Genomic DNA, 13,648 nt, shown 5'->3' with positions numbered 1-13,648 from the left:
AAAATGGAATACAAACATCTCAAAAATGAGATTGACAGGAAGTGCAAAATGGCTAAGCAGGGATGGCTAGAGGACAAATGTAAGGATGTAGAGGCTTATCTCACTAGGGGTAAGATAGATACTGCCTACAGGAAAATTAAAGAGACCTTTGGAGAAAAGAGAACCATTTGTATGAATATCAAGAGCTCTGATGGAAACCCAATTCTAAGCAAAGAAGGGAAAGCAGAAAGGTGGAAGGAGTATATATACTTGAGGACAATATTATGGAACTGGAAGAGGATGTAGATGAATAGGAAATGGGAGATACAATACTGTGTGAAGGGTTTGATAGAGCACTGAAAGACCTGAGTCGAAACAAGGCCCCAGGAGTAGACAACATTCCATTAGAACTACTGACAGCCTTGGGAGAGCCAGGCCTAAGAAAAATCTACTATCTGGTGAGCAAGATGAATGAGACAGGTGAAATACTCTCAGACTTCAAGAAGAATATAATAATTCCAATCCCAAAGAAAGCAGGTGCTGACAAATGTGAAAATTACCGAACAATCAGTTTAATAAGTCACGGATGCAAAACACTAACGCGAATTCTTTACAGACGAATGGAAAAACTGGTAGAAGCCGACCGTGGGGAAGATCAGTTTGGATTCCGTAGAAATATTGGAACACGTGAGGCAATACTGACCCTACGATTTATCTTAGAAGCTAGATTAAGGACAGGCAAACATACGTTTCTAGCATTTGTAGACGTAGAGAAAGCTTTTGACAATGTTGACTGGAATAATCTCTTTCAAATTCTGAAGGTGGCAGGGGTAAAATACAGGGAGCGAAAGGCAATTTACAATTTGTACAGAAACCAGATGGCAGTTATAAGAGTCGAGGGGCATGAAAGGGAAGCAGCGGTTGGGAAGGGAGTGAGGCAGGGTTGTAGCCTCTCCCCAATGTTATTCAATCTGTATATTGAGCAAGCAGTAAAGGGAACAAAAGAAAAATTCAGAGTAGATATTAAAATCCATGGAGAAGAAATAAAAACTTTAGGGTTCGCAGATGACATTGTAATTCTGATAGAGACAGCAAAGGACATGGAAGAGCAGTTGAATGGAATGGATAGTGTCTTGAAAGGAGGACATAAGATGACCATCAACAAAAGCGAAACAAGAATAATGGAATGAAGTCGAATTAAGTCGGGTGATGCTGAGGGAATAAGATTAGGAAATGAGACACTTAAAATAGTAAAGGGTATTGCCATTAGGGGAGCAAAATAACTGATGATGGTCGAAGTAGAGAGGATATAAAATGCAGACTGGCAATGGCAAGGAGAGCGTTTCTGAAAAAGAGAAATTTGTTAACATCGAGTATAGATTTAAGTATTTGTATGAAGTGAAACACGGACGATAACTAGTTTGGACAAGAAGAGAATAGAAGCTTTCGAAATGTGGTGCTACGGAAGAATGCTGAAGATTAAATGGGTAGATCATATAACTAATGAGGAGGTATTGAATAGGATTGTGGAGAAGGGAAGTTTGTGGCACAACTTGACTAGAAGAAGGGATCGGTTGGTAGGACATGTTCTGAGGCAGCAAGGGATCACCAATTTAGTATTGGAGGGCAGCATGGAGGGTAAAAATCGTTGAGGTAGACCAAAAGGTGAATACACTAAACAGATACAGAAGGATGTAGGTAGCGGTAGGTACTGGGAGATGAAGAAGCTTGCACAGGATAGAGTAGCATGGAGAGCTGCATCAAACCCGTCTCCGGACTGAAGACCACAACAACAACAACAAAAAGTGCAACCTTGTACAGTATTAGATACTACTTCTCCAATGACAGAAAAGTGTCCACCTGATCTGCAACTCAGTGCCATAACAACAGCAGGGACTCAGCTACACCATGTTCTAGCACTGATTTTATAGTTGTGTTATGAAAGTACATTGCAATCTAGTTCTTATCTTTAATGCATTATATAATCACTATTTTAATATCATAGCTTAAATTTCATTTTATTGTAAACTTGATGTAATTTGTCAAATCGCAGCTGGTGAATGACACAGAACTTGCACCAAGCAAATACTTCTACCAAACTATTGTGAAAATCAGGGGAAAATATTACTAAGTATTACTCAAATAGTTCTATAGCTACAGATGCTTAGGCCTCATTATGTAGGCCTAAAAAGAGCCAGTTTGGATTTGGGATTTAGCCTACCAAGGAAAATCACACACAAAACAGCAATTTCTATCAGAGAATTAAACTGTATCTATAATAAACTGCCCAATGAGATGCGAACAATTACTAAAATATATCTGTTTAAAAAGGTAGAGCCCTAAAATATTCTTGATAGGCTAATTAATGCACACACACAACTGAAGATTACTTAGAGGATTCAATAGTAGTGATTAATAAGGAAGGAGAACAATTACAACACACTGTACCATTACAACACATGATCATAATGCAGCCTAATGCTGTTACAAAAAAATCATAAGCCAAGACCTACAGCGCATGAATACATTCTCCTGAGCTCAACATTTCACTCATCAGTGGGGGACACCAACTTAGTTTTTCAAACGACTAAGGAATGGACTTGAAGACATGAGTTGGGCACAGTCGGCTGATTACGGCTCTGAAGTCAGTTTTCCAAACAGACTGGAGGGAGTGCAAGAGGCATTGCAGTGTGTTTGTGGTCCAGAAGACATCAGCACATGCACTTAGTGAGCGCATGTCATCCAGTGAACAAATAACGTTTTAAATTATATGTTATTTGGCACAAATAGTGGTAAATAAGTAAACATTGTACAATAGGGACCATCCAAATGAGGCAGCGCAGTTGTTAAGACACTGACCTCATATTTGGGATGAAGCCATTTCCTCAGTCTAGCCAACTTGTTTTAGATTTTCCTGAATCACTCTAAGAATGGTTCCTTCAGTGACGACATGGCTGACCAACTGTACTATTCTCATATGAACATACTTATATATGCCTTATTTATTTTCATATGATACTGAATTCTATGGGCAATCATTGTCAGATGTTCCTTGGATGAATAACTAACTCAAATCAAAACCAAAATTAAATGTCAACATGTCAGCAGATAAATGTTGGCTTGAGCTTCACATATTCTAGCATCTTCACTTCAAACAGTTACATCTAGTGGTTCACATCAAAAAGTTACATCTAGTAGTTCACTTCTATTGGTATAACACAAGCTACCCATTACCTACAATCTCAATGGCTCCTAAATTTTCATCAATGGACAAGAAATGGGTTAATGAAAGGGCTGGAGTTAGCATAAAATTTGGTTAAGTGGAAGAAAACTTCTACGCAATGACTATAGCTGCGAAGAGCAGTGCATAAGGTCTGAAACTACCATGCCTAATGAAATTTCCTCGCTGATATGAACTGTGCGCTAGACCAGGGGTCGAACCCAAATATTTCTACCGATTGAGCTATCAAGACAAGACTCGTGACCCGCCCTCGCAGCTTTACTTCTGCCAGCACCTCCCTTCCTCCCGGTTTTTCGATTTCCGTCCATTTTTCTACACTTCTACAGTGATGATACATACGAATAAACATCAGTGTTTTTTGTAAATGCGTTAGAAAGTAATAAATATATTCTAAAATGCAAAGTGTTCGTATTTTACCTGGATTAGTTTATCTCCTTTTAAAACATCCAGATGAAGTCCGACAGGCGGTTTTCCAGCCCTGCAGAGTAAACAGACTAATAGTGCGGAAACAATCAAAGTGCATCGCATCGACAATTCTGCCGTATCAAAGCAGAATTTAGAAATCTGAACAAGGGCATGCAATTTCGAACATACCAATTTGGTACATCGTAGTGATTTGCCATTGCAGAAGTGGTCCTCTTGAATCTCACATCACTATAAACATGAACACATCCGCTTCGATATTCATGTTACGCAAACTTCATCATACTTGGAACACTGGAGCTTCGTTAAAGACAAATAAAATGTAAATATTCGAATACAAACAACACCACAACAAACTCAAAACACTATTTGTACTGCCTTCCAAAGACATTCAGAAAAACCTCTGGTTCATCTGTATAGGCATTGGCACTAAAGGAAACGCCCGAATAATGACAGCTTTGGTTTTTGAACAAACTGCGAATTAATTTCATGATACCATTATTATTTTGTTTTAAAGCAACAACAATAAACGACAATCCCCGTTGAAGCTTAGATGTTTTATAGTGTTATTCTATCCACAATGATTACGTCAAGAAGTACATTACATGAACATCAACTGCTACATTCCGTATTTCTATACATATATTCAGATATAAACATGAAAAATTCGATGCGTGGTATGCGCATCGGTAGAAAGTGGGGAGGTGTTTCGGCCGCATCACATCTGCATAAACATTTCGGCCCGCACACGCAGTGACTGTCTCCGCACGTCACACCTTGGCAGACAGGTCGTAACATGTAGGCCAGAAATGTTGCCAGGTATAAAACTCAATTAACAACGAAGCTAATATAAGCGAATGTGCAAAATCAAACGAGAATTCTCTGGTGTAACGTAAGCCACATGTGCAAGCTGCATTCAGTCGTACACGGTTCGCACTCACATTTGTTCGATCGTGTTCCATCAACAAACGTATACGTCCTCTCCGCTTCGGCATTAGCGATAAGGACAGACAGAAACCCTTTATACCTCTGCAACTTCATTTGAATATCATTGAATGTAACCGACGCTCTGGGTTAAATTTGTTGTATGGCATTCTCTTTGCAGAATCCACCTGTCGATACTACGACCGCACTATTCAGCAAAGGTCCTTTCTGAACATATTCGCCTTGCTCTGTATTACTTTCCTGTGAACTTATGAACATAATTGGGCCTCTTTCTCTTGTGGCGCTCTTGATGTCACATTCCTGGTATTTTTCTAGTTTGCACTATTCTGCAAAGGTCCTTCTTTCTGAACATATTCGCCTTGCTCTGTATTACTTTCCTGTGAACTTATGCACATAATTGGGCCTCTTTCTCTTGTGGCGCTCTTGGTGTCACATTCCTGGTATTTTTCTAGTTTGACTCAGTTTTCTATATATATTATATGTGTGCGTTTAATCTGTGTCATGATGTTTTTGTCACTTGCACTTCTACTTCTGAAATTCTCTCACTTTGCTCTTGGAAACATGCTTGACCTGTTCTATACATATTTTGAGCGTCACACACCACTGATGTATTAAATCTCGACTTACTTCCTTGAATATGGCTTTTTTTATTAGTTGGTACTCACTCAGTCTCACATATTGTTACCTCAACACAAAGGCGGCCTGAAACTCGACATGCGATTGTTAGCTTCTCTATTAGCAGATACTAAGAGGGGGGGGGGGGGGGGGGGGGCGCCCAGCCACACAAGTGTTGATCCCTGAGGTTACTGGGAAGACAGGTTTCTTTAGTTTAATCCAAAATCGAGACAGACAACAATCAAGAAAAATAGAATAAAAGAAGCTTCACATACAGTAAATAGGAATAAAGCTCAGGGTAGTATCAACTTGCTTCATCAAAATATGAGAGGAATAAAAAATAAAGTAGATGAGCTGTTAGTGTATTTAGATGATCTCAAAAATAAGAATGATACTGGTCTACTTTGTCTGTCTGTACACCATGTAACTGGGGGGACGGATAGTGTCACTAAAAATGGGTATATTTTACCATCTTACTCTTCCTGATCTAGCGTGGATAAAGCAGGAGCTATCATTCACACAAAACAACGGTATAAATACTAAACTGTAGAAGTAAGCAAATTTTGTGTCAATCAGCTCTTTGAAGTTTGTGCATAGATAATGTGGTATTGATATTAGCAACAGTGTGCAGGTCCCCATTAGGAGATTGGCAGCTATTCATTTAATTGGGTTTCTGCGAATGGGCTTGGTCTGAACTTTGAAAAAACACAGTACATCCAATCTTCGCTGCAAGGAGTACAGTTCCCTCAATAAATATAACACATCAACAGAAGTCAGTAGCCAGGTTAGAGCATACTGAGTTTTTGTATGTACATATAGATGAGAATCTATATGTACATATAGATGAGAATAGGAAAATTCATATTTTATATCTCCTAAAGCAACTAGGTTGTAGGTGCTGCAGTCTGGAACTGCAGGTTCGAATCCTGCTTCGGACATGGATGTGTGCGACGTCCTTAGGTTAGTTAGGTTTAAGTAGTTCTAAGTTCTAGGGGACTGATGACCTCAGCAGTTAAGTCGCATAGTGCTCCGAGCCATTTGAACCATTTTTTGGCTAGATTCAGCAACTTTTGCAATCAGAATAATTGCTAATTTTGAGGATATAGAAATTAGGAAGGTAACATACATTGCATACTTTCACTCTCTGATGGCATACAGAATAATATTTTGGGGTAACTCAACACTTGGGCACAAAGTATTCACTGCTGATAAGAAAGTGGTTTGAATAATGTGTTAGGCTCATAGTCACACATCTTGTAGGCATCTGGTTGAAAGGTTAGGAATCCTTGCACCAGCCTCACAGTACATTTACTCAGTAATGAAATTTGTTCTCAACAACATGGACCAGTTTAAAAACAACAGTGACATTCATGATTATGGTATAATATCTGAAGAAAGAAAGACTTACACTATCCGCTAGTTATCCTATCTTTGGCACAGAAAGGGGTGAAATACGCTGCTGTAAAACTTCCTGATAAATTACCAGATGAAATAAAACATTTTACAGACAGCAAAAATAAACTGAAATCATATCTCCTTGACACCTCCTTTTATGTCATAAATGAATTCTTGAATAGGAATAAATAAATCTGTATGTATAATATATCAATTTTGTGCCATTTAAGGGGATTGGGGGAGTTAATAAATATTTTAAGCTTGAAAAAATGAGCCTTGATTCATGTGTGCATTTCTTATGCACTTGACGCATTCCACATCATAACAGTTATCTTCAGATTGATCAATGGAACACGTAACTAACTAACTCCTTTGGCTCTTGTTGTCGCAGTGCATGTTTACCGCAACAACCCGCTATGCTGTCTGTATGGAGGCGATGGGGAAACTGTAAACAAGCCTCTTAGGCAGCAGAACAGTCGAGCACAGATAACAGACTGGCTTGGATGTGGCTTGATTTCATATTACACCATATCAGGAACTTCGAAGAATTTAAGCTATGTATCATGAGGTGCAGTATTACACTTTACCAACTATTGGTAAAGGTACAGATACCTACAAAAATTTTTTAATGAAGTTGAGGTAGCAACTGCATTACGTCAGTAATATTGTCTGAGCCATATAGTTCCATGTGAAATACTTACAACATTTCAGCTGAGAAAACGAATAGTCTTTACAGCATACCATTAGGAATGGAATAAATTGTCATAACTACATGTAAAAGAAAAAAATTATTACCTAGCACTTTTCCAAATACAGCGCTATGGATATAATCCTCAACAATCAAATATCAGAAACAAAATAAAAATTTCACTATTATCTAATTACATTTGGTTCACTGAAGAGATAAGACGACTGATATCAAGCACAAACTGTTGGCACACTGACTAGCGTGCACAATTTATCAGATTGTCATCACTCAGGTTGCCACATAATCGTGACTTATTTAGTTTCATTATCGACAAAATTCTTTCACACATATAAGCTAATCCGAACAGATATAAGTTTGGTAGTGTTTTGAAAGCGACTTTAAAACTGTTTCTTTATTTCTTCCAGCACTAAAATTAATATTTCAACATTCACATTTTCTTTAACACAAGTGCTAGGGAAAATAGGCAGTGTTCTTTCTCAGAAGTTGTTCCCTCCACAGTATGATTTTAATTTTACATGCATCTATCTTTCCCATTAAATCAGATATTAATTGCAGTGATCTTGCTGGCACTGTCAATTACTGTCTTAATCACCTACAGCCATGACAGCTGTGCTTCGAGACATTATTTGCGGCGCAAGCTTAATTTCCGTAAACTTCATTACTTCCAGTGGCGTCACAATATCCACTGCCTTAAGTGTGCACTCTCTAATGAACTCGCCATTGCTGAAAGGCAGTTTTGAGCTCTGTTTTGTGGTTTACTTTGAATGTCGGGTCTCTTCAGTTTGTTGCTGGCTAAAAATAAGAAATAATAGAATAGGCTGTAAAAACACTGTGCATCGACAAGCAAGTACGTAAAAACACAGAAAGCACCACACAATGATTTTCATGCTGAGATCAGCTCCCTGTGCAGCACTGCACTTTTTTATGTGCACCAACTTGTCCTCTCTGTCATTGTCAACTAAATCTTTAAATTCCCTGTATATTGTGATGCAATGCAATCTGCGGTGCCTGGCGATAGTACGCCTGCGTAACAGACACTGAGAATTTTCATCTTTCTCTTCAAAAAAGTTCTGTAATTACCACCCATATTTAAATGGTCATGACAATATGTCGCTAGTTCAAATGGCTCTGAGCACTATGGGACTTAACATCTGTGGTCATCAGTCCCCTAGAACTTAGAACTACTTAAACCTAACTAACCTAAGGACATCACACACATCCATGCCCGAGGCAGGATTCGAACCTGCGACCGTAGCAGTCCCGCGGTTCCGGACTGAGCGCCTGAACCGCTAGACCACCGCGGCCGGCAATATGTCGCTAGTTTGCCGCTTTTTGAGTGTATGTTGCATTGCAACAACCACTGTTCTTTTACATTTCCTTCAAACCACAAGCATATAGCGAGAAATACACAGCAATGGCACTTGAAAAAGTACCATACTACATGCCGGAAGAAACAGTACCATCTCGCTCTAATACATGAAATGTCACTCTTCTGAGTACTTGCATGAAGGACCGAGTAAATCCGAGACAGACTGAGACTTGATCCGCATGTGGCCCACACACCATGCACACGTGCAGTTTGACACGCTCTGACTGACTCTGCCTTAACGTTTCTACAAACCGTTCTAAATCCGTTTGTGTTCCTTTTCCGATGTCGTATGGTGATACTCCTTTCTCTGCTGCTTCACCTTGCTCTGCTCCTACGTTCTTTTTTTTTCTTCTCTCTCAAAGTCATATATCCGGCATGCCTGATGCTACAATTCTCTATTCATGTACTCAGAAAGTGTTGCAAAACGTTTTCTCCATCGACCTACTACTTCCAAAAAAGCCACTGTCTTTTGATTCATCCTTAAAGTACGTGCCATATATCAGCTATTTGTCTACTACTACAGCTACTGACACAATATCTGCGACCAGTACCACAAGCTGCTTCTGTCGCAGACAGTACAGGTGTTGGCAGTTCAAACATTGACTGCAGAAGCACAGCATGTACAGAAACATCAGCTGGCAACATAAGCATTCCTGTTGACTAGCCAACCTCTAGCAGACATCATCCTCGTCAACAGGAATCCACATGTGGGCAAGAGCGGTGCTGCAATTGCGGGCACTATTTTGCACCTATAATTCACAAGCTCACCAAGTGCCCAGAGGATACCCTTTTCTTCTAGCGGTGTATTTAAGATGCTGCTCAATTGCTAGCAGCAACCTCACCTGACGCTAAAGTCAGTCATGTCCAGCAGCTTCATCTCTCTGAGCTCACTGGTTCCATCAGGCCAAGCCAGTCTTTGGATCTACACCATGCCATAACACTGCTGCAGCAGCCATCCATGAAAATACTCAACAGTAGCCAAATCTAGCCACCAGCCAATGCCATGAGAACCTCCACCTCCTCCGATCCTGGCCTTCCCCAGACTTGGTGTTCCAGGAGTGGTATTCTTCTCTGGACCTTAGGATGTGAACTTGTGCCTAATAGTTGCTAACATGACATATGCCACGGTGGACTCTGACTTCGTCAGATTCCTACCAGATCAGAAGGATCCTTTAGTTGTGTTTTCACACTCTAGATTATGTTGAACCTTGCCATTTAGGGGTTGTGCTAATAAAGTGTTACCTACATATTACCTCGGAATTATCATTTATTGTGTGTGTGTGCACGCCACTCAGGACAGGACATATCAGTTGGCAATGAGGATAAAATCAGCATTCCCAGTGGAGTCTTGTGGCATCACAGCAACTGAACCTTGTTGTGACAATGTTCAGCCCAAATGTTGCCCTCCTCTGGCTGATCTTGACACTACCTTCGCCAAGAATATGCAGCCAAGGCTGGGCTTCCTTCCAAGAGTGGTATAGCAAGGAACACTCATTAGCAACAGGCGAAACTTGGAAACAGAAACATAATGCGAAAACAGACGACGACATATCTAGGAATTACGATTGACGATGGACTCTCCTTCAAGGCCCACATACAACCTATAACAGTCAAGGCCGAAAAACTGCTACAAAATCTGGCAAGAGTATAAACTACAAATATTATACTTCCACTAACATATGTGAGAATGTATTATTGTGCAATATATAAACCATTACTTGCTCTGTGGCAAGCATGAGGGCACATAAACTCTGCCTGGGGCCCTGTTCTATATCGTTCATACCGATCGATGCAGTAGGTTAGTGTCTATAGTAACGTCATTTTCGGTTCATTATCTGAATTTCCTATTCAGTAAGCTTCTGAGACCTGTTACCGAACTGTCCTCCCGCCGATTTTTCGACAACTGAGGTTTTGGATTTCGGTATGGCTCTGTCGTTTGGTTAGCTGTGGTTTATTTGCACCTATAATCTGTTATTAAACATTTTGTTATTAAACATATTGAGCGGTTTTAACTATGGATTTAGTGAATGTTTTACTAATGAATCACCACAGGACGCGTCGGGTTGGAAAGTGAGTTCATAATAGACTATTTTCCTTTGTTAGAAATATGGTTACGTTAGGTTGGTACTGTGAATGATTACAACGTCGAAAAAGAAAAAGTTTTCAGCCAATATTCACTCAAAATACCTGTTATTTTATGTGATTAAGAGTTTAAAGATGACTAAATATGAGGACATTGGCTCTGCTTACGTATATTACATGAGTGTTAGCTGAAATTTCTAGTGACTTGGCATACTCTTTTCCGCAAATGGTTTACTTATTAATTATCTAAACGCGTTTAAAACTTTTAAGTAGCAATGCAAAGGAATTTTGTGAAGTCTAGTCGAGAAAACGTTCCAAAATTTCATGCATTTACGACTTACGCCCGCATCTTTCGGCAACGATGTCAGCGTGCGTGTCGCTACTGTGGAATTAATAATATAAAGTTCCCTCAGCAGACGAGGTGTAATAGCGTAATTGGTAAGGCAACGAATTGCTATGGTAAAGGGCGGAGATTTTTATTTCCTCTTCGTGTTTGCAACACAATCCGAGATTTCGTTAATCATCAAAGTTAAGCGTTTTTCTGGAATATTCGGTGCAATTCACACGTAAGAGCGCGCTTTCTCAGTAACGAGTGTCTCCGATTTTGTGACTTCCATATGTAAAAGAAATGAAAGACGAAGTTACCGTGCGTGAAACAACTGACAGTGACATTTATACTACTTTCTGTCACAAATAATTCATCTTTTTTTTCAGAATACGTAACGATTTCCAAGAGTGTGGTCAGACAGGAATCTAAGACCACTACGTAAATTACTGCAAATGAAAGTAGCAGCAATCGTCTTTGTACTCTAGCTTGTCACAATTATTTATCTGCGATCAGATCCTTAAAAACAGAAGACAGAGATGAAAGGTTGCCGTCACAGTGTTTTCAGACTATATCACCATATATGAAACATTTTGATTCATCAGATGCATGTTATAAACTACAATGAACTTCTATTGCTGCACTCACCACACGCTCTTGAAAAGGCGATTTCTTAATTTTTTTTTTTTTTTACGAATCAAATCGTTGATGTATCACATAGGGAAATAGGCTACTTCATCATTTGGCGCTCTAGGAGCGAGGTACAAACATGTTCTATGCATCTTCTTAATCTTTGACACTCTCTTAAACAATTTTTCGGGTTTGTGGAGATGTGTTCCGTCTATGCGACTAATTGAAGGCAGTTTATTCCCATACGCATTTCGCTTCTTTTATTTGTGAAGAAGCATCAACACGTATAAACTAAGCGAAACGCGTATGGCAATAAACAAACTGCCTTCAATTAGTTGCATAGACGGAACGAACCTCCATGAATTTTGAAGCAACTAAGGAACGACAGAAAACAGAAAAAATGACGAATTTTTCGGGTGTTTCTATACATGCATTTGTACCATATGGTACTACACTCCATTCCTAGCCTATGTTCCGAAACGTAAAATCCAAAACAAGGAGTCGATGTGGATTTATTTATTATTGTTGGTCCTGTAGATCATACAATTTGTACAGCAAAGCACATCATGATGTAGGACAAGTCAATTTGAAAATTATGTTGAGACGGTGTATGATGAGAGATGACGGTTATGGTACATAACTCACATAGCAGAATACATATAGGATATGTACGTTGTTGTTGTTGTGGTTTTCAGTCCTCAGACTGGTTTGCTGCAGCTCTCCATGCTACTAATCATACAGTAAAGCTGCATGCCCTTGGGAAAAATTACCGCTGTAGTTTCCCCTTGCTTTCAGTCATTCGCAGTACCAGCACAGCAAGTCCGTTTTGATTAGTGTTACAAGGCCAGATCAGTCAATCATCCAGACTGTTGCCCCTGCAACTACTGAAAAGGCTGCTGCCCCTCTTCAGAACCACACATTTGTCTGGCCTCTCAACAGATACCCCTCCATTGTGGTTGCATCTATGGTATGACTATCTGAATCGCTGAGGCACTCAAGCCTCCCCACCAACGGCAAGGTCCATGGTTCATGGAGGGGGGGGGGGGAGGATATATAGACAAAATATAAAAAGGTGGTGTGTGATGAGAGATGACAGCATTGCTACATACTACACATAGCAGAGTACATATAAGAGATCCAGTCATAATATGAATAATATAGAATAATTAAATTATCTTACTAAGTAGAAAGAAGTACAAGAAGAAGTTTACGAGAACGAACTGTGAGGGACAAACCACCTTTAGATCAGTGGCAGATGCATGCATCTGCATTCTGTGCCGACCTGCACTAAGACAAAGTAACATATAAATAAAACGTAGCTGCAAAAGTACATAAATATATGGAACAATATTAAAGATCAAATACATACAGACACAGCTACACAAAGTTACAGGTAAAGAAAATGCTTGTCGGAAATGTATAACTCAATTACCTCACTCCAAGATCTTCCTTCCTTACAAGCCCCATGAAGTAATGACAGTAACAGCTACCAGGATAATTGTCCTTCGTATGTACTACACAAAGTCAGTAAACAGTGACCAGCTATTGGAGCCTAAAATTCACTTAAAAACAAATGTAATTAATTTACGAAACAGTCCCTTAACGTATCGTCAGATTATACCGATTCTTTCAAAATGAAAAATGTCGGGTTTTTAAGGCTTTGCATCATTTATTATATTCAACTTACAATTACAAATAGTACACCAAATGAAAGAGCAACTTAAACAGCACAGATTTTTTTGTATGACTGTGTGAATGCTTCCTATGACTTCCATTAGAAAGCGCTACTAGCAAAGATGGCGACTAGTGAACAGACAGCTTTTTGTATTTTACAGTTTTTTACAGTCCCCAATGACTGAATCTGTTGTTAAAGTGCAATTTGAGTTCTTCATTAATTTCATTGTAGTCCTCCAAGTGATGAAGTGGCAGTTACAA

At 39.4% G+C, this 13,648-nt stretch overlaps 1 protein-coding gene across 1 annotated transcript in view; it reads right to left on the bottom strand.

Moving 5' to 3' along the window:
• Positions 1–4,046, bottom strand: part of LOC126416476 (nuclear inhibitor of protein phosphatase 1) — an 80,472-nt gene extending 76,426 nt beyond the window's left edge. The window contains exons 1-2 of the mRNA XM_050084211.1: positions 3,815–4,046; positions 3,638–3,698 (exon numbers count right to left, since the gene is read on the bottom strand). Coding sequence (XP_049940168.1) covers positions 3,638–3,698; positions 3,815–3,843 — 90 coding nt within the window. The 5' untranslated portion in view covers positions 3,844–4,046. The remainder of the gene's footprint in view (positions 1–3,637; positions 3,699–3,814) is intronic.
• Positions 4,047–13,648: the final 9,602 nt, after the last annotated feature.

Source organism: Schistocerca serialis, chromosome 8, assembly GCF_023864345.2.
Source record: "Schistocerca serialis cubense isolate TAMUIC-IGC-003099 chromosome 8, iqSchSeri2.2, whole genome shotgun sequence".
NCBI lineage: Eukaryota > Metazoa > Arthropoda > Insecta > Orthoptera > Acrididae > Schistocerca > Schistocerca serialis.
The sequence above is the reverse complement of the archived record's forward strand: the minus strand, read 5'-3'. Positions and strand labels throughout refer to the sequence as shown.